Here is a 26548-nt window from a genome sequence, read left to right as displayed (position 1 = left end):
GCCTACCTGTCTTCATGGCTGTATCGACGTAGCCTTCGTAGAGTTGTCTTTGGGCGAGGATAAAAAAATGGTACGCCTCGGCTCCTCGCCAAGCGTTATCAATCAGGCGACTGTCAGAAGAAAGAACGTCTTCCTCAAGCAAACCAGCTAATGCCGAAGTAGCCTGAAAACAAAGATACAGTCAAGAGAAGGAAGCCTCAAGAAAAAACCTTTTTTCTGTATTCTGAGTAACTGCGTCCCGTTTCTTCGTTAAAAAATTGAAACAGCTGCCCCAATGTACAACCTGAGGGCTGTCATATGGAGAAGGGTGCCGAGTTCTTATCTGTTGCCCCAGGTCGGACCAGAACCTACGGGTTGAAATTAAATCAAAAGAGTTTCTGTCTAGACATTAGGAACAATTTTCTAACAGAGCAGTTCCTCAGTGGAACAGGCTTCCTCGGAAGGTGGTAAGTGCTCCTTCCCTGGAGATTTTTAAGCAGAGGCTAGATGGCCATCTGTCAGCAATGCTGATTCCATGACCTTAGGCAGATCATGAGAGGGAGGGCATCGGCCATCTTCTGGACATGGAGTAGGGGTCCCTGGGTGTTTGTGTGTGTGGTAGTTGTGCATTTCTTGCATTGTGCAGGGGGTCGGACTAGATGACCCTGGTGGTCCCTTCCAACTCTATGATTCTACATTGTCATTACATTTCATGATAAATGATTTTTTGAGCTGTGAAGTACTTGTATCTATCTGATTTTATGTGTCTTTTGTAAATATGAATCCTTGCTTATGATTGTTAATATTGTCTCTATGCCAATAAAGGTTTGGATGGATGGATATTTTGTTGCTAATGGCTGCTGGCACATATTGTCTACCTTGTGTGTAGAAGAATCTAATAATAGTGTCGGATTTGTGTCTCAAGGAGTTTACTGCCTGCTTCACCTGGCTGGACCATTTGAGAGTATATTGAAAATTTATGCCTAGATAGCTGAAGACTTTGACAAAATATGCACTATGGGAAAACTTTTCAAAAACTTAACACATTTGCTTGAATGTGGGGCTCTGATATACAGATTGTGTATGTGTAAAGTGCCTTCAAGTCGCAGCCGACTTATGGCGACCCCCTTTTTCGGGGGGGGGGGGTTCATGGCAAGAGACTAACAGAGGTGGTTTGCCAGTGCCTTCCTCTGCACAGCAACCCTGGTATTCCTTGGTGGTCTCCCATCCAAATACTAACCAGGGCTGACCCTGCTTAGCTTCTGAGATCTGACGAGATCAGGCTAGCCTGGGCCATCCAGGTCAGAGCGATATGCAGATTACCTTCCCTGTTTTATGTCATTGGCAGGGGGAGAAGTGGGGGGAGGCAACCCTGTGCACACTGAAGTGCTAGAAATGGCTTCAAGATGCTCCATGCAAAATCCTGCCCTTCCCTCAACTAATTAAAAATTCTAAATAAGACAGATACAGAACAAGTAATGTTCTAGGTGAATTCAGAAGAGCTGTGAACAGAGGAAGAGTGTGTGCATGCGCACACCAGCGAATCTCCTGCTCAAGGCTCTTAAAACCTGCTGCTGCATTCGATGCCCAGGAAAGCTATTTTCTAAAGCAAAATATCTAATTATAAAGAAGGGCACTAGAATGTGGATCAAAAAAATCCACACAATAGGGCAGGAATCCGCATGATAGGGCAGATAGGAGAGATGTTTCTGTAAACCCAGACAGAAAAATATAAAAACTGGAGAAAGGCAAGGGGGATTTAAAAATCCCAGAAAAAAAGAAAAAGAGATCTTGCAATGCTACACTGCGCAATCTTACTCGTCACCTTGGGAGCTACTAAGCAACATCCAAGATGCATTGGAAAGGGTAGGAGAGGACTGTCAGGATGGAAAAGGAAGAGGTGGCTGGGGAAGGTGGGTGTTGCACAATGGCAGTGTTTGGGCTGCAGCTGCTTCCTCACCTCCCCTCCCCACCATCTCCTTCTTCTCCTTGCAACTAGGAGGGAAAGAGGAGGACGGCTGGAGGATATGGGTGCTTAACGTAGTGGCCTGTAGGCTATGAGGGAGCCCAGGCAGCTACTTCCTCATGATTCCTCATGATTCCGTCCGCACTTGTAGGAAGAAGAAGAGGAAGAAGTTTTTAATAGCCCAATTTTCTCTACCTTTTTAAAAGTAGACTCAAACTGGCTTACAATCACCTTCCCTTCCTCTCCCCACAACAGATACCTTGTGAGGTAGATGGGGCTGAGAGAGTTCGGAGAGAACTGTGACTAGTCCAAGGTCACCTAGTAGGCTTCATGTTCAGGAGTGGGGAATCAAACCCAGTTCTCCAGATCAGAGTCCACCGCTCCAGGCTGGCTCTCTAGGGGGATGTGTTGAGGATGAAATATTGGCTATCACCTTTTATAAATCTACATTTTAACAGCATCATCTTGTAAAGGTAAGCCTTGCTTTTATGTCAAAGAATGAGCAGACATTTCAGTACTGTACCTCTGAAGTCTTTCCTTTAGTCTTTCCCCTCTGCGCATTTTTCATTTGTTCATGATATTGTTCAACAAGTAAAGCTGACATGATGTAGAGCTTTTTAACTCGCAAAGGTTTGGTCCTCTTTTTAGCTTCATCATCTGCAATCTTTTAAAGGTAAATGTTTTAAAAAATATATTGATAAAAAGTACAAACTTACCCCCCTCTTTGCAGTTCAGGGTGACAGCCTAAACACTGATGAATGGAATGAATGAAAAATGCATTTATATTACAAGTGAGTTAATCTTGCAACGAATTACCTCCCCCTTTTCTTGAAATCTTTTCTTGGACAACAAAAAAATAATTTGAAGAAAGGGAACACAAGGTCGGATGCAGCTTCTGCAGTAATGCAGGGGAACTGCAGGTAATAAATAAATGCACATAAGTGCATGGAAACCCTCATCGGAATATATAGGGTTTTGTTGCACAAAAGTCATGTATTCTGAGAAATGCATGTATTTATCCCCATAAACAGAATCAAGATGTACTACTGCAGAAAACAAAACTACGAACACCAACACAGTGCAAACATCCAAGCATTATGAATTACCAAATGTACCACAGAAACCCTATCTAATTTTCACAAGTCTCCCAGCCTCCCCACAATATGCCCAGTATAATGAAGTTTCTGTTGTTCTGGGTGAAGGATACATTCCTCCTTACAGATAAGGCTTGTGGCTTGGAAGCGGGTTTGGACTCAACCTAGCAGCTGGATCCTCATCTGGTTTCTATAGCTCAAAGGGCACTTTCAACTGGTACACCAGATAGGCGACTTTTGGTATACAAGTGGGGTCAGATTCAATCCAAGGCCCTTGTGACCTTTGTGCAAAGGATCCTTGATCTTCCTGTCTCTCTGCTCCCGCAGCAGCAGTTTCTGACTCCAGGAAAGTTTATTCCACAAGTTTCATGACCCATCTGGAGTAACGGCCACATGGGTTAGGAAGATGTGAAGAGGTTGAAGGAGGGTTAAATCACTCCCTTCTGCCAGCGGAGCTCTGTTCAAACAAGAGTTTGGGACAGGGAGCTTAAGGACTGGGTACATCCCCATTAAACTAACTCATCCACTGACACCCTTTCCATGGCCCACAGCCTTTAGAGGTTAAGCAGCTGGTTATCAGAGAGAGGGTTTTTTTCTGTAGCACTTCCCTTCTTACAGTATTCACTCCCTACTCAACTTTGCTTGAGTAGGGGGAGGGGAAAAATATTCAAGTCATATAAATATTCCATCTTACAAAAATCCATTTGATCCATAATACGTCCAATCTGATATTTTCAAGTAATTAGCATTATTTAAACTTACATTAATATTTACACTGGTGATGCATATCATTTTCTTTTTTAATTATTATTGTTATTATTATTTAATCTTTTTATTCATTTTCAACAAAACAAAAATTAATAATTATGTATACTTCTACATATATGCAATCGATGGGTAGATTGGTAACGTAAAAAAAAAACGGGGCTAACGAATGGAATAAGTCCAACCTATTATACAAATAATATTATTATTTATAACTACATGATTATTTTTATAAGTGTACCAATTCAAAGTTTTCTCACTTGTTACATAAAGTTAGAATAGTCTTATTAGGGTCGTTATCTGGGGTTGCTTCTGTAACACAGATTAAGTTTTGTTGTTGGCTCATAGGAAAAAAAACCCTCTTTTACTTGTTCTGTTTTTATTACATTTGTGCACTGCAAAATCCAAACAATCAACAATAATAGATAAATATCAACAGTTACCTTGAACATGAGCTTAGCAGCATCAAAGAAATAGTTGGCTTTATAATACAATTTAACAGCATCGAGGGGTTTGTTCTTTTCCAATAAATGAGATGCGTATCTAGCTAGCAGGGAACCGATCTCTTTCATGTTGTGTTGCTTAGCCAGTTCAACAGCTTTCCTCCACTAGGAAAAAAGACAGCAATCATTAATATTACACAAGAGGCTGAATACCTATCAGGGGCCAGAAGATGGGAACTCAAGTGCTTCGTTGATGAAAGTCATATTTATTTGTTTGTTTCAAGCATTTACATGTAAGCCAAACGGCTCTTGAGGAGGCATGGGCTCAAGGTTTCAAGGCCACCACTATATCCCACTTTGGGCTAATATACTGGGATCCAACATCCATCCCTGCCAAGTCATCCTCTACCAAGGCTCCCAATGAGTGTTGTTTAAAGATGGCACTGCATCAGAAGCCCTAGGGCCCCTGAACTTTATATGAACTCCTAGAAGCATTTTGGGTTCCTGGAGATAGAAGGGCCTTAAACTAGTAGTAACTTGGACAGCAAGCAAGCTCCGTCTTCCCTGTTCGGACTAAGGTATGATTGCCACTTAGCAACACAATCCAGTTCTTGTGTCTTTGTAATTGGGACTGAAATCCCTGTGCCAGAAACCAAAGCACGGCATTGAAATATTCATCACTCGGCATGTTATACCTTCTGGTATGTTACATAACAAAGCATAAACAGAATGTACAAGTAGTAGGGGTCCACTTCTAAACACTTGCTGCCTTTCAGAACTCAAACTCCACGCTACTTTCCTGCCCCCCAAAATGCCATTCAGGCATCTCAGATTGGTTAACACAGAATAGCGTTATATTTTATTTTTCATCTTTAACATTTATAAATGTGTAGCAACATTGAGCGACAGGCTATATAAAGCTCTCATGGACATTTTGCACATTATGCAGAGGATAACTAAAACTGACCATCAAGTGTAAGGTTATGAGGAATGGCAGCCGACCTTCTTGATGAGTGTACTCTGCAGCACTCATATTTACAAATGTGAGAATGCAAACCTCATTTTGTGTTTTAGGCAAACACTTAAAATATTAGGTTTACCAATAAAAACAATACTTATTCACTACTCACAGCAGAACAGGGTGTAAGCAGCCGGTTAGCAGAAATCCTTAGATTACTAAACAGTATGTTATTAAATAACAGCTTTCCAGAAAAAAAATGATAATGACAGAACCATGAAAATTACATACAGTCATGGTCCCTTCTGCACTAGGCTTATATTTGTACCTGATTGAGATGTACACAGCAATCTACTGCATCTTTTGGTCTGTTACATTTGAGAAAGGCTGTTACAGCTTGTTCACTCATGCCCACTGTAACAAACTTATGGGCTATATCCTGTAAGAAAAAGAATATGAAAGTATAGGAAAGTAGACTTTTTAGTTTGGATGATGTTTATCGTATCAAAACAAAAAACAAAATAACAGAATCATAAAGTAGGAAGGAGCCATACAGGCTATCTAGTCCAACACCCTGTTCAATGCAGGATCAGCCTAGAGCATCCCTAAGAAGTGTTTGTCCACCCACTGCTTGAAGACTCCCAGTGAGGGGGCACTCACCATCTCCCTAGATAGCCACTGCTGAATTACTTTTGCTGCAAAAAATGTTTCCTGATATCCAGCCTGTACCTTTCTACACATAAATCCTTTGGAAAATTAAATACTAAAAAAATACTTCGGCATATGTTCTGTAGCAAAGTTGGCATCAGCAGACCCTGAGAACAAGAAGAGTTGGTTTCTTATATGCCAACTTTCTCTGCCACTTAAAGGAGAATCAAACCGGCTTTCAATCACCTTCCCTTCCCCTCCACACAACAGACACCCTGTGAGGGAGGTGGGGCTGAGAGAGCTCTAAGAGAACTGTGACTGGCCCAAGGTCACTCAGTTGGCTTCATATGTAGGAGCGGGGAAACCAACCCAGTTCAGCAGATTAGCATCTGCCGCTCATGTGGAGGAGTGGGGAATCAAACCCGGTTCTCCAGATTAGAGTCCACCGCTCCAAACCACCGCTCTTAACCACTATACCACGCTGGCTCTCCCAGTGGGGCACTGTCAGAGCCTGGGGCTTCTGTCATGGCCCCCTGTGGCTGACTCCCCCACCCCTGTACCTCTCCTGTCAGATGCCCGTTTGCTTGGATGCACTCCAGCGCATGTGCTTCTAGCTTCCCAGTGCTGGCACTCCTGGTGACCACAGCAGCAACAGCACGACCAGCTGTAGGGGAAGGTTGTGAGCAGGGGAAGGCTGCACAGTCAGGTGGGGGAGACCCACAGGTAGGTGGGTAGAAAAGGAAGCCTGATCGGGACCTGGTGATAGGCAGAAGGGGCTCCTTGGGCACTCTCTGGCCTGGGCCCCTCCCAAACCTGAAACAGCATTGTTCGGTAGGTTAGAGCCGACTATGTCAGAGTCCTAACTTCGTCTCATGCAGGTCATGCTTCTTTGAGACACCATCAACATGCAAATGTAATTAACAGCTCCACATTTTTGTTATAAATATTTTTGACATATTCTGAAAATGTTTTTTTTTAAACTTACAGATGGCATTCTCCCCCGCCCCCATAGAATTAAAGCATTCAAATGTTTTAAAAATGTAACATTCGGCAAAGGATTAGGAGAAAATGTATCTGATATTTTTTCACCAAAAGGCAATATATGAGAAGGATCTTTATACTGTCACTTTGCTTACAATATAGCTTATAACGAGTAACATGCAGAATGTGATAACCTAGGGACTAGTCCTAGTCACACTGGGAATTGTGACAAGATTTCCTTTTTAACATGAGGAACACCTCTTGCCGACACTTTTTTCTAAACTTCCTGGTGTTTCTATCCTCAGTAAATCAGATGACTAATAGCCAAGATGGGAAAAAATATTATTTTTGGTAAAGCTACACTTAGAGTGATCATCGGCAAGTTTTTTATACTTACAGAAAGCAACTTGTTGTTTTCTGGGAGGGAATTAGCCAAATCCTCCAGCCCTTGATAGTCTTCTAACATATAGTAACATTCGGCCAAACGTTCCTGGTTTCTTCCTTGAACGTAATATTGAACTGCATTTGCCCTAAGGGGTACAGAAGAACCCAGAAGACCTCTGTCAATCTATTAATATGGCTATCTTGCTATAAGCACAGTGTGTTCAAACATGTGTAACTGGAAGACTCAGTCAATTTATGCACTTGTAAATGCTGCAACACAACATATAACATCACTTATTTCCAAAAGGTTCTGTTGCATTAGCAACAGGTGGAAATAGCAGGATAAATTGGATGCTTCAGTTAATGAAGAACAATAATTATTTGTGCTTTTTTCAAAATAAACAAAGTAATAAAACTTCAAAATTATTAATTGGAGAACTTAACATGGAACAATGTTAACCTTCAGTCTCCATTCTATGGATAAGGCAATATTCAGTAGAAGTATACACAAGGAAGAAGAGAAGAGATTGTAAAAACTATCACCTCCCCCCACCCCCACAACAAGCACCTTGTGAGGTAGGTTGGGCTGAGAGAGTTCTGAGAGAACTGTTACTAGCCCAAGGTCACCCAGCAGGCTGCATGTGGAGGAGTGGGGAATCCAATCTGGTGCTCCAGATTAGAGTCCACCGCTCGTGTGGAGGAGCAGGGAATCAAACCCAGTTCTCCAGATTAGAATCTGCCACTCTTAACCACTACACCATGCTGGCTCTCAGCTATAGCCATTTAAGACCTCCAGTTCTGACCATACCATTTCTGTCTATCAGCAAAGTAGTCTCCAATTGCATTATGAGCTTGTTCCAGAAGGCTGTCATCTGCATGTCCTGAACCAGTTTTCAAAAGCTGCAGGACTCGAAACCCGTCTCCAAGTTTTATCCGTAAATTAATCGCAAGATCTCTGCAAATGTTAACAAGTACACAACTTTAGCAAATGCAAAAAGGTCACTTCTAAGATTTGTTATGAAACACATGTCTTAAATTCTGCCCAAAGGTAAAGAGTGGCTGACAGACTGAGCTTTGAACCCAGACGTTCCTAGTTCAAATGTGCCTTAGGCTTGAACCCTAAGGCTACAATTTACTAGCGAGTTCATCTAAGTGAGCTCACTGGGATCTGCTTCAGACTATATGTGTTCAGGATTGCAATGCAAGGGTCTTTAGGCAAGTTACCACCCCAGCTTCATCACAGCAGCAATAACAGTCTCCCTCATGTGCTCTAGTCCACCTTGCTTCTTCCCCATTAAAATCTGTTGGCCTCTTACTTTCCAGTTCCTTTGTCCAACGGACTTTTTGCTGTTCTTCGCCAACAAAAATACACAGACTGCAACAAGTTTGTTATGCCTGGTGCCTGCACTCCTCAATCTACCTACTCAAGATGGACAATTCTCTTCAGTATCAATCATGCCACTGCTCACCCGGGGTGATTTCTCTATCCACCCAAGTGTGTCGTGTGCCAGTTACCTTCGGTCCATGTCCAAGTACATCCTTTCGGCTTCTTCGAATCTGCCAAAATAAGCTGCCACTTCAGCTTGCTGCATGGATTCACTCTTCAGGTTGCCAAGGCGCTTCACAAACTTAATGCCTTGGTAATCCTTGTAGCGGACAAACGCTTGCTCTGCAGTCTGAAGATCCAGCTTCTGGAGAGCTGCTTCAGCCAACAAACGCCTATACATCATAATACAGGTGTTTTAGTTAGAAAAGGGCTCAAGCCACCTTATTTCATTGATCCCATTACAGAAGAGCATGCTTAGCTTAGCCCCAGTTCCTAAGGCTTACAAATGTTTTTTGGTTCTGTTCTCTTTATATGGATGCCATTGAATGTCCTGCAAAAAGCCCAGCGACGTAATAAAGTCAGAATTGAAATATACTCGGCTAAAACATCTCTGTTGCACACCCAAACCTTGGTTCGGTTTTTGTGATGTCACAAAATGTTCCTGTATAATTTATTTATTTATTTGTTTGATTTCTTGCCCACCCTCCCCAGCCAGTCTCAGGGCGGGTCACATCATTTAAAATACACATCAGAACATCGTCATCAAAATTTAAAACACTAAAAACAATAACGTTCCAGTTAAAACAACAAGTCAAGATGGTGCTCCACTATCTACTCATTTGACTGGGCAACCAGGCAGAACACCCCTCAGATGGATTTCAGCATATAATAAGACGGGGTGGGGGGAGAATAGGGATAAAATAACTATTCAGGGGAAAAGGGTCAGTGATAAGAACAATTTAGCTTCCAAAATGAAAAACCCGTGTGGCTGGCTGGGAAGAAAATTCCAGACACATACCCAGAAGACGTGACCAGAAGAGTTGTGAAATACCTGTGCAATACTTGTGGGAAGAAGGGGCAGACACAGGCACCGAGGTTAAAAAGTCAGGAGACTAGGAGTTGGGAAACAAATCCAGGAGAGAGGTCTAAGATAAGGATCCTGGAGTAAGGTTGCTAAAAGTAGGTAATGAATTAAGTAGCGATAATCTTAAGGAAGGATGGCAGAGACTTTAAGAAGTGGTTGGTGAACAGTGTAGAAGGGACTAACTATATTCACACTGGACAGGGTACTACTTCCTATTAGTAAGCCACTCAACACTGAGGTTGATTCGTAATTAAGAGACCGATATAAGCGGTAGCGTTTCTTGAGGGTTGCTAATGTACCTGTTTTTTTAATAGATGCAGAGTTTTTCTTTTGTAGAGGAGGTGCCCCATTCAATTGAAAGGAGTTGTTCTAAATGGTACATGCATACTAGAGCAAAGGGCTCATCATTTTTGGTATGAGACAGATGTTTTTGTAAACAGTGGAACTAGGGCACTCCCCAGTATCACCAACCTTACAGCAGTTTTCACAGCTCTGGGCACATTTAGATTAAAGGAAAATGACACATCTGCGTCAAATGGTTAAGAAAGGAGACAAAGAGAATGTTGTGAGCCATTTTGGGTCCCTGCTGGGTTAGAAAAGTGGGCTATAAACAAAGTAAATAAATAAAGAGTTCTACAGTTATTCAATAAAAAGATTTCTCTGAAAAATGTGCATGATGTATGGTCCTCTGACTGCAGTTTTATGAATACAGTTGCTTACACATGTTCTTCCCACAAATATTTAATTAAACTTGTGGAACATTTTGGTGGCAGCACTTTAAATTACTATTGAATAATGTCACCATTAAGGCCAGGATGATTTTTCTATGCAATCTCTATTGATTCAAAGCTAACAGAATTTGTTAATTAACCCAGGAAAGCTGTATACAACTATAATCCTCAGAAGTATATGAAGCCAGAAAATATGGGTGTTTTACCAAAGCCTTGGATGTGGGTTATCTTCTATGAATTGAGAAGACTCTTCAATCCCTACTTCTTCAATCAACGCTCGACTGTCTCGAAGTGATCGAATCTCAAAGTTAATGATGAAGTCCTTATTAGGCTGTTCGGGGCTCTGTAAAATATGAAAAAAAATTATTCTAACCACTGCACATTTCTATTCAAAAGTAGATCTGTGCTGTCATGCAAATTGCACAGATGGTATATTCTTAGAAGGGCAAAAAACCCTATTTACCTTCAATATTTCATCCAATAAAACAGATTTAATTTCCAAATCTTCAAAGTTGCAAATGTATCCAGATGTTTGAATAGGTTCCTTAAAAACATATGTCATATATGATTAGTAAAGCAAAATTATCAACATAATAATCAAACTGAAAACATCATATGATGACATCTGGGTTCTTCTATATCTTCCAGTTAACAAGAGGATTGAAAGAGCCCCGTGCAAGCAGAAAGGGGTGCCCCTGTGCAATATCTGTGCCGATCTGTCCTTCCCACTACAGTCCAGCATGCTGCACAGATTACCACTCTGGAAGGTCCCTGTGTTTTCAGGAATGACTGTTCAGGACGCATGAGGGTCATTTGTGGGAAAAGAAGGCCTGAAAGGCTTACATACAAGATGTAAAACTAACAGCCTGGTGGATCCTGACCTACTGCCTTAGCCATGTTTACCAAAATATGCTTCTTGGTAAATATTTTTAATTATAATGAAATACAGATGCAGAACGAGTTTACTTCCCCAATATTTACAATGATTTTAGGACTCATTTATGCACAAATTAGGCATTTTTGAAAGAAGCTGGGGGTGGGGGTAGGATCTCAACTAAAATTGCTCAACTAGGATCTCAACCAAAATTTCTGCTACCAGAACTCACTGCCATTAGCAGAATGGGAGCTTCCTGCCTCCTCCATCCTGCTGCAGCCCACTCATGGGGGCTGAGGTGCTGCGGCTGGGGGAAAAGGATCCCTTGGGAACAGTAAACTCACACACTCTCGCATTAAAGGAAAATTTCAACAAGATCTAAGCCACCATCACGAAGATTCTTCCTTGATTTACCAAAACAGACAACTACTGACTTCATTTCAATGCATGTCTGTATCTAGATGAAAAAGCAGCCTTTTATTTAATTAAACAGCGACTCCTTGATCATGAATATCAGAAAATGTGCCCACTCACTCTGCCAGTATGTTTCCCACTTAAAATGGGTCTGCTAACATCGCCCGGGAAGATGCAGCAATACTTCCGCATACTCGAAGAGCCCAACGGAGGGCTTTTATGTTAGCTTGACTCAATTCCTTTCCATCTAAGGTTCTATATGGAAGATTCACCAAAATTCCCTTTAACAAGAGATTATGTCTGTGCGGAATGGGCCAGCCAGATTCCCTACAACACATTATCTTAGAGTGCCGTCTGCATGACGAACCCCACAAAAATTTATACTACCTTTAATCAGCAAACTGAAGGCCCCTTACAGAACAAACATACGCAAATTTTTACTGATTCTGTGACTGATGTTACGGTGAAGGTGGCGGAGTTTTTGGTGGAAGTGGTTAAGGTTAAGATTCAAACCTAATTTTAATTTGATATGTAACATATATGAAACATCTATTTATCTCTGACTTTGTGACCATAACTATTATGCCAATAAAGGTTGTCTGTCTGTCATGTCTGTATCAACACAATTGCTAACAAATTATCCAGCAGTTAACTAATTATATTAATTGCTTTGCTCAGGCATCTCATCCTAACTGAAGAATGAGATGACTGAGCAAGGCAATTAATATAATTAGTTAACTGCTGGATAATTTGTTAGCAATTGTATATAAGCCTAACTGCTTATATCCACCACTTTCCTGACCCCTGACGAAGTGCATTCCTGAGGAGTTACTCCAGTCTAAGCCCATTGGGCTTAGACTGGAGTAACACTCCTTAGGATTGAATTGTTGGGCAGTTACCTTACGTATTCTTATGCAGTCCTGTACTCTACTCATATTTGGGAAATACAGTCTCTGTGGTTTCCAAGAACTCTCAAGGCGCCTTGAGTGACATTACTATAATTTTCCCCATCTACAGCTTCAATGCTCAAAGAGAATGGACTACCCTTTCTAGAAGGAAAAGCTCAGTTGATTGAGGCAATTTTAATGTAAAAAGATGCTTAATGGGACACATGACAAAGGCTTATACACTTATGAAAACATATAATTAATATTCACAAAATGTGCTCACGGCTGCTATCATGGCTTTAAAGAAAGCATTAGATAAACTGATGGAGCCTGGATATGTTTACTGTCGGCTGTTATCCTGGACAGCAGAATGGACCTTGCATGTAGAAAGGCAGTTCGTGTCTACCAGGTTCTTAGGATTAACAACAAGGGAATGGCTGTCATGTTCATGGCCTACGTGTGAGTTTCCAGAGGAATGTGGCTGCAGGCTCTTAGACAGAATTCTAGAATAGGCAGATGTTTACTATGACCCAGCATGGCAACTCTTACACTTTTATGCAGATTTCAGGAGTACCGTGGAGAGGGAGAGGCAAAACATTTTGAGCTCCTTAAAGCTTTAAAATGATGAGCTTATTGTCCATTTAGGCTGTAAGTCCCTGATGAGCAGGAACTTAATTCTACTTAGAAGAACAGATGGTTTTTATATGCCAACTTTCTCTGCCACTTAAGGAAGAATCAAACTGGCTTACAATCACCTTCCCTCCCCCTCCCCACAACAGACACCCTGTGAGGTAGGTGGGACTGAGAGAGTGTGACTAGCCCAAGGTCACCCAGCTGGCTTCATGTGTAAGAGTAGGGAAACAAATCCAGTTCACCAGATTAGCTTCCGCTGCTCATGTGGAGGAGTGGGGAATTCAACCTGGTTCTCGAGATCAGACTCCACCGCTCTTAACCACTACACCACGCTGGCTTAGTTACTTGTCTGAACAGAGACAAGTAAAGACACACTAGCTGAAATGATAAATATATGCAAACGGACATCCGTTCCCATCACCCTCCACTTTACTTCCTCCCTGTTCCCAGTGATCGGGGGGGGGGGGGGGATGGCAACACGCTTTTGGCCACTGATTAAAATAAAGGTTGTCATTGCTTATTGCTTTACCTCAGGATCCAGGTTTCTGAACACATACATTCTTGTTTTTTCCATCATGGCAAATAAGTCTGGGTTATCTTTGGCCCATTTCATATCCCAAACATCTTTGCGTTCCAGTTTGAGTTGTTCACCTATTACATGCTGTCCTTTACTGTCTGTTACCCGTGTATCCAAGTCAAAGAATGTCAGTACTCCTGAGAGGTCTATGATAGCAAGACGACTAAAAACAGAATTGGGGAAAAGGTAGAGGGGAAAAACCAGAATATTTCTTTAGCCCATCAAGCCTTCCTTACAAAAGTCCACTTGACCCCACATTCACCTAGTAAAAGCAAATTTGGGAAACCTAGCTTTCTGTGTAATAGCCATCATTTTTATTATAAAAACAGGAAGTTAGGGAGTCCATTCAATTAAATATGCACTGAAAAAAATCATAACAGTAACCATATCATTACGGTTTTAGTAAGCGGTGAAATTCCCTATGAAAAGCCGTTTTGTCTAACAATACAGAACACAACCTGCAAGCAATTCTGTCTTTCATGATCCTTTTTAAATGCACTCTAACTACATTGGGCCTGATTTAAATGTGATGCTGGCAAGGCAAAGAGCTTCCCGGTTTGGCTCAGCTTCTCATTTAAACTGTGCTACAACCAGGCATGCCGAGAACTTCACGGTGAACACGCCTGCCAGGAAAACGTACCTTGTTCCATCTCCCTCAATTAATTACCCGTAGATCACCTCACTGTTCCCTGGCAAGTGTCATCTCAAGCACAGAACCATCCTGGGCGGCACATGGTCGTTGCAGCTGGTGGCTGTTTTTACCTAGTCCAAGAACTAAACCATCTCGTTTACTGGAGAAGAGGCAGTATCCCCCAGAGGCCTGGCCATTTGGGATATTAAACTGACCAACCCGTGTAAAGCATGGAATTGGCTGCAGTTCATCCCCCACCCTTTGCACCTGTGCAGTTGACCATGCCCTTTAAATGAGTGACACCAGACGGCATTCATCGCTTGCTTTTATGCCTGCATCCATTTGACAACAGGTGGTAAGAATTGCTTGCAATATTTGCTGAGTTCATGGGCAGACCCTGAAGGCATGATGGCACTGCTTATGAGGAGCTACTCCGGTCTAAGCTTACAGAAGTCAATGGGTTACTTCAGACTGAAGTAACTGCACAGGATTGCATTTTTAGACACCTAACTAGTTACATCTAAACTCAAAAGCCTCAAGCCTATTTTTCCTTTTTACTATGTGCCCTTTAAAAGTGCAGGTAGAGATTACAGATGAATGAGGAGGGAACTGGATGTGAGAGAGCCATCTAATCAATTGAGAAAACAGTATTATTGGGCAAATTCAGCACATCCAAATTCAACTTGCTAAATGTTTGATTCCATGCTCATGACCAGCAAGCAGCACATGAACCAAAGCAGTGAGTGCTCCAGCATAACTGCAGTGCATATAAAATCGTTGTGCATGCTCAGTTTGCAAGCCAGAGGTCTGTAGCCCTTGCAGATATTGTGCTAGTGCCATAACTAGGGACGTGTAGCTGCTTTGCACAGGTTGTAGGACAATTTAAACAAGGCACTGAACCTATGGAAAGTCGCTCAGGGAAGCTCTTTGCTTTACCCCATTGAATCTGGCCCATTTTATCAAAATTGAGAAGCAGTTCTACAGCCAAATTTCTCTCTTACCTGGAGTTGCAGTTCAAAGACAATTGGTAAGGGCGACAGCTTAGGACATATGTCTGAATGAAGCCAACATTGGGAAGACTGTATCTCTGAATGGTGCCGGATTCCCGTCCCTAGAAAAATACAGCTTTTGGTTATTGAGGTAATATTCTCCTAACACAAAACCCCTTAACAATCTTCCTGTAGGTATTAGACAATGCTAATAATTCCTGGATGGAGGACAACCAGAACACATTTGGTAAGGGAAGAGTAGTGCTAATTAAGCAAACTTCTGTATAAATGTTATCCCCCCCACAAAAAAAAGAAACATTTGGCTTTGACAAGGGATTGAGGACAAAATAAAAAAAAATATAATACATTATAAATAAAATCAATATATACAATAGTTTTAAATGAATCAGTGCTTTTCTCTCTTGGTTTCCACCATCTCTTTCGCCTCTGTGCTGATGAATCATAACTTTTATCTGCTTCTAACTGAACTGTCTCTCCTTCAAGCTCCACTGGTGCTGGCAGGATTAAAGGGGCCATGAAGGAGCCATGCTCTGCTACCCCCAGGTCCCAGAGACTTCTGCAATGTCAAAGGGAACTCTTTTTAGATCTGCGGCCACCAATTATGCTTGAAGAGGCACAAAGTTGTACTATAGTGTCAAAGTTTTACTATAGTTGGGCAATCTTTTTCTTCCTGATTGGGGGTGGGGTACATGGAGGGTGAATGGATGTTATTGCCAAAGAGCACTATCATCATGGCCACTTGCTGCTCACTCAGTTGCTCTCTTAGATGAGTGACTGAGCAGCTAGGAGCAGGAGATGATGCCCAGGCTGGTTTTTTTGTCTGGGTGGAAAGGGAAGAAGAGAAGACCCAGCATGGCAGCTATGATCCTGAAGGAGCCCCACGGCTGCGACTGCTGAAAGGGAGAAGGCAAGAAGCAGCTGATTCTAGGGCCAGTTGAAGGCAGCATGACCTATGGGGGGCCTTGAACGCATGAAGCTGCCTTATACTGAATCAGATCCTTGGTCCATCAAAGTCAGTATTGTCCACTCAGACCGGCAGTGGCTCTCCAAGGTCTCAGGCAGAAGTCTTTCACATCACCTACTTTCCTGGTCCCTTTAACTGGAGATGCCGGGGATTGTACTTGGGATTGTACTTGTAGAGCAGATGCTCTACAAACTGAGCCACAGCCCCTCCTCCATTGCTTTGGGACTTCTTCCCCCAGGGTGGTGGATGCCTAGAGGAGATGCCTATTGCCGTTAACCCCTGCAGCACCAGTTTCCCACCAGCCTTAAGAAAGTTATACATTGCCAGTTGGTACTCACAATGATAAGTGTCTTATCAGATGCTGTTATTGCACAAATTGGATCCCTTGTTCCCTGAAACCATATAAATGGCATTAGTTTAGTCCCTGAAGTCAGAATTTATTTTCAGAAACACAGCAAAACTATTCATATTTAAGAAGTTGTTCTTAAATTATTAAAATGAATAATTCCTTTTAAAAATCAACAAATATGGTCACATGCATGTTTGAACTAGAAACTTTAAGCTTTCATCAAAATACTGGCATAATGTAGTACTTGTTAAAATTATAACTTACCTGAAGGGCTTTAGCATAGTCAAGTATTCCATCTGCTGCTCCAGAAGAAGTATCATCTACATGGCAAATTCTGAAGAAACGCACATGCATAAAAAAGCAAATTTGCACAAAAAACTGGGCCGGGGGTGGGGGGAAGGTGAGGGAATCCAAAGATCTACCCTACTGGAAAGAGGGACAAGAATTTTGTTGTACAAGAATGAATTATCAATGCAAGACAGTGCTAAGCTCCAACTGTTATTCCTTAAATGAATTTGTTCTTTATGTGTTTCAAAAAATAATAATAATAAAAGCATATGGCAAAAGCAGGGAAGAGATGTGTTACGAAGGACCTAGATTTATTAAACAGAGAATAGACTGCAGTAAATAGTGTGTGAATGGCAACATCAGCCAATTTACAAAAGGAGAAGGAGCAGGAGGAGGAGGAGAAGAGTTGGTTTTTATATGCCAACTTTCTCTACCGCTTAAGGAAAAATCAAACCGGCTTACAATTACCTTTCCTTCCCCTCCCCACAACAGACACCCTGTGAGGTAGGTGGGGCTGAGAGAGCTCTAAGAGAGCTGTGACTAGCCCAAGGTCTCCCAGCTGGCTTCATGTGTAGAAATGGGCAAACCAACCCCGTTCACTAGATTAGCGTCCGCCGCTCATGTGGAGGAGTGGGGAATCAAACCCGGTTCTCCAGATCAGACTCCACCACTCCAAACCACCGCTCTTAACCACTACACCACGCTGAGGTATAGAAATTCAGTTAAGAGAGCAGCAGCATTTGATATGACGAATGACAGATGGTGGTTCAGTGTATGGGATAGAAGCAAAAAAAAAACACAAAACCTTCTGGATAAAATAAAAACTAACAGAGTGAAACAGAGCCTTGCTTGCTGTTCAGATTCAAATAAAGTTTACATTTTGAGAATGTTGACTATAAATGACATATTCATCATCGCCTAAAAAGGGAAAAATTAATAAATGTTTCATTGGCTATACGGGGTGATATAAAAATGATGTCAGGACATAAGTTCTGGGAATTTTTCACAAAGAACTATTTCAAATAATTTACTTAATAACTTTTCTGGCTCATAGATCAAATGTTGGGGAGTGAATAGTAAGAGGCAAATGATACCGCGCAGGAAAAGGATTTTCAAAACCAGAAAACAAACCTCTCTCTGCCTTCTTTTCTAGTCCGTGCGACTTGGTTAATCTCCATAGCTGTCAGCTTCTTGGCGACACGATATTGCCAGATATAAAATGCTTCTTTTGAAGCCACTATCACTTGGGTTTTGGTCATAGTAACAAACAGTGGCGCTGGTACAAAATCCAGATAAGAAACATAGTTTGAATAGGCACACTGAATGCTTTGGTGCAAGGTGTGAAATAGATGGGGCAGTACAGACTTGATCTGTGGACATTAAGATTGCCAACCTCCAGGTACTTCTGCCATTACAACTGATCTCCAGCTGATAAAGATCAGTTCACCTGGAGAAAATGGCCGCTTTGGCAATTGGACTCTATGGCATTAAAGTCCTTCCCCTCCCCTAACCCCGCCCTCCTCAAGCTCCGCCCAAAAACCCTCCCACCAATGGTGAAGAGGGACCTGGCAACCCTAGTGGACATATTCCTTTGCATGCATACTGGGCCACTTCATTTTAATGTATAGGAAGCTGAGAGCCAGTGTGGTGTAGTGGTTCAGAGCGGCAGACTCTAAGCTGGAGAACCGGGTTTGATTCCCCATGCCCACGCATGATGGATGACCTTGGGCTAGCCACAGTTCTCTTGGAACTCTCTCAGCCCACGTGGAGGCAGGCAAAGGTAAACCACCTCCCTCAAACAAAGAAGAGTTGGTTTTTATACTCCGCTTTTCTCTACTGAAAGGAATCTCAAAGCGGCTTACAATCACCTTCCTCCTGCATCCCACAACGGGCACCTTGTGAGGTAGGTGAGGCTGAGAGAGTTCTGAGATAACTTTGACTAGCTCAAGGTCACCCAGCAGGCTTCATGTGCAGGAGTGGTCACCCAGCCTGGGAATGCCCCCTTCAGGAACAGCAGTGCTGCACCAGCTTTTTGTTGGCACAGCATCACTGTTTTCAGTGGAGCTATTTCCCCCATTTTCTATTTTCTAAAAGGCTTTTTTTCGCCTTGCAGCAGCTGGGAAACTTCTTTGGCGGTGCCACGGCAGCACCTTGGCCCCACCATTCCTGGCCGCTGCAGGGCCCAGGAATGAGCTGTTAGGGTATTATTACATCAAGAGCTATAACACCTGATGAAAGATGAGAATGATAATGTTACAATAATTAATGGTGAGCTATGAAGTTTCTTTCTTTTTTTGCTACTCCAAGTCTGGACTTGTTAGGATTAAATTAAGAATACCTAACTGGCTTCAGCTCAAATTTGTTTTTGATATGCATAATATCTATGGGTGGATCAGCTAACCAACCTGCAATGGAACACTGACGGTGAAAATTAAGTGGGAACTGTGATTTCATCCTACATCACAAGCTCTGCTGCTAAATTAAATCCTTATTACTATTAAATCCCATTACAACTGAAAACAAGGAGCAATAGAATTATGACTATCTGCTTACCAATGTCAATATATTTTGGATCCAAAGGAGTACCAATGGAATTGCAGAGAACCAGTACATACTACGGAAAAACAAAAAAAGGAAACAGCAGTTTCAAAACAAAACTCCAACGTGCTCCACAGAGATCAGGAACTCAATTTATAAGAATTACCTAAGGAACTCTGCTAAAGAATTATTATCAGAATAACATAACATCCTTTCATCTTGTTTAGCAGAAAAGAGTAGGACTCCTATGTTTCATTACAGAAAAAAACAATCAATTCCTTTTCCACAAAATTAAATTTTAGTGCTTACTTGCGGATAACAGAAACACTTTAGTTTATTATCAAGAACAATTCTACAAAGAGCTACAAAAACACCCTCGTTTGCGGTATACTAAATGATGAGAAAAGGCCTTGACAGAGGCCCTGTTTTGAATAATGATGGTTCTAGGTTCAATCCCTGACATGTCCATCAAAGGATCAAGGTGATTTGAAATACTGCCCGCTGGTCAGAGTAGATACTACTGGGCTAAATAGATCAACAGACTGACCCAGTATAGGGCACTTGCATGAGAATTCATATGTTCAAGCCATATGTAGACTTTCAGAAAGTGGTAATTTCATTCAGACATTTTGTAGTACCTTCATACAAGTTTTTTTTAATGTTACATCCAAAGTTCACAAAATTGTAAGAAAACTGATCGTTTAAATTATCATGCATTGCATGAGCAGTCTTCACTAAAACCCCTGTGTCAAAAAGAATCTTATATTTCAGATTCTTGTCCCTAACGATGCTAATATGAGGAAGCATAGCCCACAAACCCCCAATGCTCTCCTTGAAGCGAGCATACCCCACATCCTATTAAAAAGACATTACTTTTGCTAATCCTGGTTGGAAAATCAGTTGGTACACCATGGCCTTCAGATTACGCTCCTATCAAGCATCACTAGAACACTCTGTCTAAATGCTTCCTGCCTTCTGAACAAACCACTGGACAACTTGTACCACTGACAAACTGGCTCAAGGTCACGTGCAACACCTGAACAGGCTACAGACCCTTGCATGTTCACTAAGGACGCATAGTTTCTTTGCAAGATAGCAGCCCAGCTTACACAAGACACCGGTCCCATACCTTCCCTGCCAGTGTCACCTGCCAGTGTGTCACCCAACTCCTTAGGGAAGGAGGTTGTAGCTAAACGCACTTTTGAAACTGTAGGGCCCTCTTGGATTGCTGTGGACGGTTCTCCAGAATATATTTGTTCTGAGCCACCAATTAAGGGAACAGTTTGGCCCGTTCTCAAATCGAAGCATACAGGCCATTCAGCCTGTGGCAAAATAAGTGGTGTAGATACAAAAAGACAAGGTACACTCGTTATTCTGAAGAATATAAAGGCTTAGATCCAAAGAGAGTGTTGTACACATAGAAATATTGTCACTCATTTTCAGTGGTTTCACCTCTCCTCCCACTCTTCCCAATCAGCAGCCATCGACATATTTCCAAGATCTTCAAAAAGCATGCTCTGGAGGAGGGGGGAATTGGTAATCCCTCTCCCACCCACCCTTCACCATAGGTCCAAGTGGAAGTGGCTTGTAGTTCATACAACAGGATCTTCAGATTGAAGCCAAAAAGTTCATTTATTAATATGCCTTTGAGAAACCTCACTGTTACTATTCTATCGGAGCTGCCCAGACCTAAATGGAATTCATACCAAATAAACGTAGATAATGTATACCATATATTAAAAGGACTTCAATCAGAATTGAAAGCATTGCTTTACCATTGTACCAACAGATTCAGTATCATGCTCCTCCTTTGCAAGCATTGTATAAAAGATATGGGGAATAACTGCATTAGTTCCAGAAAATACTAGCTGAATTACTTAATTATAATAGTGAAAATTCATGCATGTATAAGTTACAGCGCAATCCTGAGTGGGGGTGGTTATGGTGAGGACGGTGCAGCTGAGCGCAGCAAGCCAAAAACGTTTGTTAAAAGAACTCCCCTTGAAATTCTCCATTGAGTTCAATGGGGCAGTGCTACTCTTTTTGCAGGCGTAACTCGGTGGCTGCAAAAGGGGGTGTTCATGGGCCGAAAGGGTTTAGGGAGCTGACTAAAGTCAGCTCCGCCCCCGGGGAACACCCCCTTTGGAGCCAGTGTGAGGACTTGTGCCACGGAAATGCTGCCGGGGAGGCAGCACTGGCACCCGACCCTCACACTGCCATGCTGCTCCCTGGAGCCAGCATAAGTTGCCCTGTGCCAGCATTAATGCCCACTTCGCCAGCGCAAGTGACACTAATGCTGGCGCTGGGGTCACGCTGACTCCAAAGGCCATTCAGGCCCCCCTTCAGGATTGCTCTGCTCGATATATAACAGAACTGTTGATTCCATACAGAAGGGTAACCAAGATACTAAGTGCATTTTTCCTGTATTTATCTAGAAAATATAATTTCTAGACACATATTTTTCAATGCCATTACAGTATTGTAAGAACCTGCTAGAAAATACTTTGTAGAAGTATTTACTTTGCAAACGCAAAACAATGTCATTCTGAAGATATTCTTTAGGTCCAGAAATTTACAGAAAGTTGCTTTATAATACCATGCAGATAGAAAGGAATGATAAAAAATAAATGGCCTACAAAACAAATATATAAAATGTATCTGGTAATATACCGTATATACCCGTGTATAAGCCGACCCGCGTATAAGCCGAGGTGCCTAATTTCTCCCCAAAAATGGGGAAAAATTAGGCACCCGCGTATAAGCCGAGGGTCGGCTTATAACCACTCCCCCCCCACAGGCTTACCTGACCGGGCTCCTGGTGGCAGGAAGCGGCGCGGGCTTGGCGGGGGCAGCGGCGCGGCCTCCCTGCGGCCGCAGGAGGCTTCTGGAGGCCGCTCCCGGCCTGGGAAAGGCAGTGGGGGCGGTCGCGTGGCCTCCCTGTGGCCGCAGGAGGCTTCTGGAGGCCACTCCCGGCTGGGGAAAGGCGGCGGCAAGTTCCCCCCTCCCTCCTCCCTCTACCGTATTGACCCGCGTGTAAGCCGAGTTCGGCTTTTTCAGCCCTTTTTTTGGGCTGAAAAACTCTGCTTATACGTGAGTATTTACGGTATCTCTTTAGTAATAATAAAGCAAATTCATACAATATTCTAATTATATCACAGATGTCAAGAAAAATAAATAAATTGGGTGAATGAATTTAAATCCAATAAAGATTGTTTAATATATTTGCTCTTTATCTAACTTCTAGGTCAGCTTTCAGCAATAGCTGTTCTCTGCCAGAACAATGTCTCTCACACACAGTTCTTTGAATCTATGATGAGTGCAGTTTTTAGGACTACTCGGGTAGCCTACATTTCAGTATGATAGTACAATTTTCTAATTTAAGATGCTTCATGTAAGCCTGAAAGATAACCAGTTATACCTGTGGTTGACTTTCATCAGCTTTCGTTGCCAAAATGCAGAAGTCCCCACAAGTTGTAATGGAGATCAGACTCTTGACATATTTCAGATACTTTTCATTGTTCTTCGTGTCCCAGAAGACCACGCAATATTCTGGACGATTAGGTCGGACATATGCATAAACCACTGTATTAGAGCAATAACCCCACTATCAATAAAGAAAACATTATTACTTTTTCAGTAGGTTAGAGTAACATGTAGAAAGTACACTGTGCAGTTTCAGCACTCAGACATTCTTCCTGTCAAGTGAAATGTTATTGGAAACACATATCTGAGCCAAGTGAACATGCTGAAAGCTTCAGATAATCAGTTTAAAGGTAATTAAAGAAGACCAAGCAACTGCCTCATCTTGGACAGCCACCTTACTGTAGAAGCTTCTTATCTGTGGAGAATGCCCTCAAAATATTGTTTGTAATGTTTACAAATTGGGATAAGACCATGAAACGCAAGAGGCACTTTCAAGCAGGGTGGATAAAAATCAATGCTTTTTTAAAATAAAAAATTAAAAAATGGATTTTTGTGTGTGGAACCCCCTGCCGCAGGATGTGGTGATGGCTGCCAACTTGAAAGGCTTTAAGAGGGGAATGGACATGTTCATGGAGGAGAGGGCTATTCATGGCTACTAGTAAAAATGGATACTCGACATGATGACTACCTATTCTCTCCAGTATTAGAGAAGCATGCCTATTATATTAGGTGCCGTGAAACAGGCAGGATGCTGCTGCAGTCATCTTGCTTGTGGACTTCATAGAGGCACGTGGTTGGCCACTGTGTGAACAGACTGCTGGACTTGACGAGCCTTGGTCTGATCCAGCATGGCTTTTCTTATGTTCTTTAATCTAGTCTCCCTGACTAGTGATTTAAATCATGATTTAAATTGATTTGATTTAAATCAAATGTACCCTGCTTTCTAGCACAGAAAGTTACAGAAACAAGACAATTACAAAATTCTTTCAGCACCAGTATCAGCTATATGATCATTAAAAATAGTTACAGTACCATTCTGATTTGCCTGATTTTACAAACAAAAAACCCTATATATCTGTATAGTTGTTTTGTTTTTTTTACAAATGAATACATTACTAAATAAGGGGGAAGGAATCATCTTGGTCACTATAACTTAATTCAAGAGGATAATCATGGGGGCACTCAAATCTATACCAGTTAAGATTCTGTGATATTGGAGCATGTACAGTCCACACAGTACAAACCTCCCTTCTGTTTACAGGATTCTCACCACTCTTCTGACACAACACAATATCTTTCTGACACTGAGATAATAGCTTTCCCCCCCCCCCCCTTATGTTTAGCTTATATTGACTAGGAAATTCATTTCCCCCATTATGGTCACCATTCAGAAGGGAGCATACCACTTTTTGCTTACTTTCTGTCCAGTAAAGATTAAGAAACCATCACGAGATCCACAGATTACTTAAAATGCTTAAGAACCATATGTTTTGAGGGTTATCCGGGCTGTGTAACTGTGGTCTTGGTATTTTACACAGCCCGGATAACCCACAAGAACCAATGAACTCTGACCGTGAAAGCCTTCGACAATATTTTCATATGTTTTGAGTTACATGAATAAAGAGGATATCAAACATTTTACATTTGTAACTTGGTCCCATCCAATATTCCTAATTAAATAACAAATCACTGTTTTCTGGGGACAGACTAGGGATATGCTTGATTAAAGGAAACTTGTCGAGGGGAAATGGTCATTAATAGTAAACTGACTAATGAAGCTGCTGTCTCAAATGTAGCTGTTATGGCATACAAAAGGTAACAATCTTACTTATAGAAAAGAAGTCCTACTTCAGTATAACCAGATACGCCAGGAACACTAAATTTGGCATAACAGATGGCTAACGGGAAAAAACACACAGATTTTTTGAAACTTTTGACTTCTCTCTCTGTTAGGATTTTTATGGATTCTACATATCCCCAAATACTTTGGTCATATTTTTAGAAACTGAAATTAATCAAGTAATGTAATTATGCTTAATATTTTAAAGGAACATATTTTCTGCTACTATTTATTATCAGGGATGCTAGACAATGCAAAACAGAAATTACATGATTTCTGTCCAGAGGGATGACATGCAGCATTAGATACGCCAGGGGGATAGAAAAATAGTTGGGTATTAACAACAAGTAGTGGGATGGGTACGGGAGGATTAGGTGGCAGTGCAGAAATAGGATAGCTGAGATATTGGTGGCTCAAGAAAACTCTGGCAACAAAAGATTTGTATGGGCTAAATAAGGGTGCAACTTCATATTCCGGCAATTATGTTTTCAGCTTCCCAAAGAAAGCAGCATTACATGAACACCTACCTTATAGTCTGGCCGAATATTTGCAAAATAAATTGATGAATCCACAGCGAGGGCAATTTTCAGACCTCCTCCTTCCCAAGACAAGGATGACATCTGTTTGCCTGGAACTCTCAGTGTTCGCAAATGCTGAAATCATGCCATCCATTAATTAATTAGAAGTTCCTCAAAAGCAGAAATAAATTATTGCATACGGAATGTTAAATAGATTTTGGATGACTGGAGCAAGGGAAAGAGTGAGCAGAAGAAGGTATATGCCTGTTTGACAATGAAAAAGGCCTTAAGAGGGCTCTTTTTTATATAATACATTTTATGAAATTTTAACACTTAACATACACACAACATTTACTGTATACATAGCCATTCACATATAAATTGGGCTTCTTCCAGGGTTAGTGTTTAACTGTTCTTAAAATCACAATACATATTCATCTTGATGGTTTGGATAATCATTCTATTCTATTTGCACTGTGCTATAATATATTATTTATAGATTTTGTATTTAGAATTGTAATACCTATCTAGTATTTCTGCTACAGTCTTATTTGTCTTCCAAACACATTTTTGTTCAATTTTTACTATCTTTCTTTCAATAATCACTACATCTAATCTCAAAGCCAGCATATATCAATACTAGTATGCGAGGGCTCTTTTATGATCCTGAAAAACAGGATCACAAAAAACAAACAAACAACAACAACAACAACAACACAAGGGCTCTGTTATGATCCTGTTTTTCATCCTTCTCTATTAATAGAAGTGACATCGCCTAATAATTTTTGGCATTCACAGATAGTGGCTGGCTACTACCAAATCTTGCTCTTATTTTTTACACAAATCATTACTGCTTCTGAGGAAGGCAGGAGACATTACAGCAGAGCTTGGTATTGCCAGGTCTTGTCTTCGACACCCATCTCAAGATCCTAGATTCATGCTACTGGGTTGAACTAATACAAAGCAAATCCTATCACTCGGGTGAAAAATTAGCTGGATGAGAAAGTGATGGAGAAACCCCCTCCCTACACACATGAATAAAAGTATAGATGGTGTCAGGCTAATATACTGGAATGAAAAAGCTCTTTGCTTCGAACGTAAAAAGCATTTTTGAACAATGAAACATCAAAAATGGAATATTAGATTTAAGAGAAAATTATTGTTCTAAGACATTTTAATGGTGTCCAGTATGATTTACTTGCAATGTAATTGATATACCGTATATACTCGGGTATAAGCCGA

General features: G+C 41.5%; 1 protein-coding gene across 2 annotated transcripts in view; it reads right to left on the bottom strand.

Moving 5' to 3' along the window:
• Positions 1-26548, bottom strand: part of WDR35 (WD repeat domain 35) — a 42798-nt gene that overhangs the window by 3203 nt on the left and 13047 nt on the right. Inside the window, exons 9-26 of one of the 2 annotated variants that reach the window (XM_056856463.1) lie at positions 25316-25441; positions 22944-23129; positions 21301-21333; positions 19541-19601; positions 18119-18263; positions 16964-17033; positions 16689-16742; positions 15378-15487; positions 13698-13908; positions 10824-10904; positions 10567-10703; positions 8734-8937; positions 8027-8173; positions 7232-7364; positions 5534-5644; positions 4248-4412; positions 2469-2609; positions 7-163 (exon numbers count right to left, since the gene is read on the bottom strand). In XM_056856463.1, coding sequence (XP_056712441.1) covers positions 7-163; positions 2469-2609; positions 4248-4412; positions 5534-5644; positions 7232-7364; positions 8027-8173; positions 8734-8937; positions 10567-10703; positions 10824-10904; positions 13698-13908; positions 15378-15487; positions 16689-16742; positions 16964-17033; positions 18119-18263; positions 19541-19601; positions 21301-21333; positions 22944-23129; positions 25316-25441 — 2272 coding nt within the window. The remainder of the gene's footprint in view (positions 1-6; positions 164-2468; positions 2610-4247; positions 4413-5533; positions 5645-7231; positions 7365-8026; positions 8174-8733; positions 8938-10566; positions 10704-10823; positions 10905-13697; positions 13909-15377; positions 15488-16688; positions 16743-16963; positions 17034-18118; positions 18264-19540; positions 19602-21300; positions 21334-22943; positions 23130-25315; positions 25442-26548) is intronic. The other variant, XM_056856464.1, reaches the window with a different exon arrangement.

The sequence above is a fragment of the Euleptes europaea genome, chromosome 10 (assembly GCF_029931775.1).
Source record: "Euleptes europaea isolate rEulEur1 chromosome 10, rEulEur1.hap1, whole genome shotgun sequence".
Taxonomy (NCBI): Eukaryota; Metazoa; Chordata; class Lepidosauria; order Squamata; family Sphaerodactylidae; genus Euleptes; species Euleptes europaea.
Note: the sequence above shows the minus strand (reverse complement) of the source record. Positions and strands in the feature narration are given on the sequence as shown.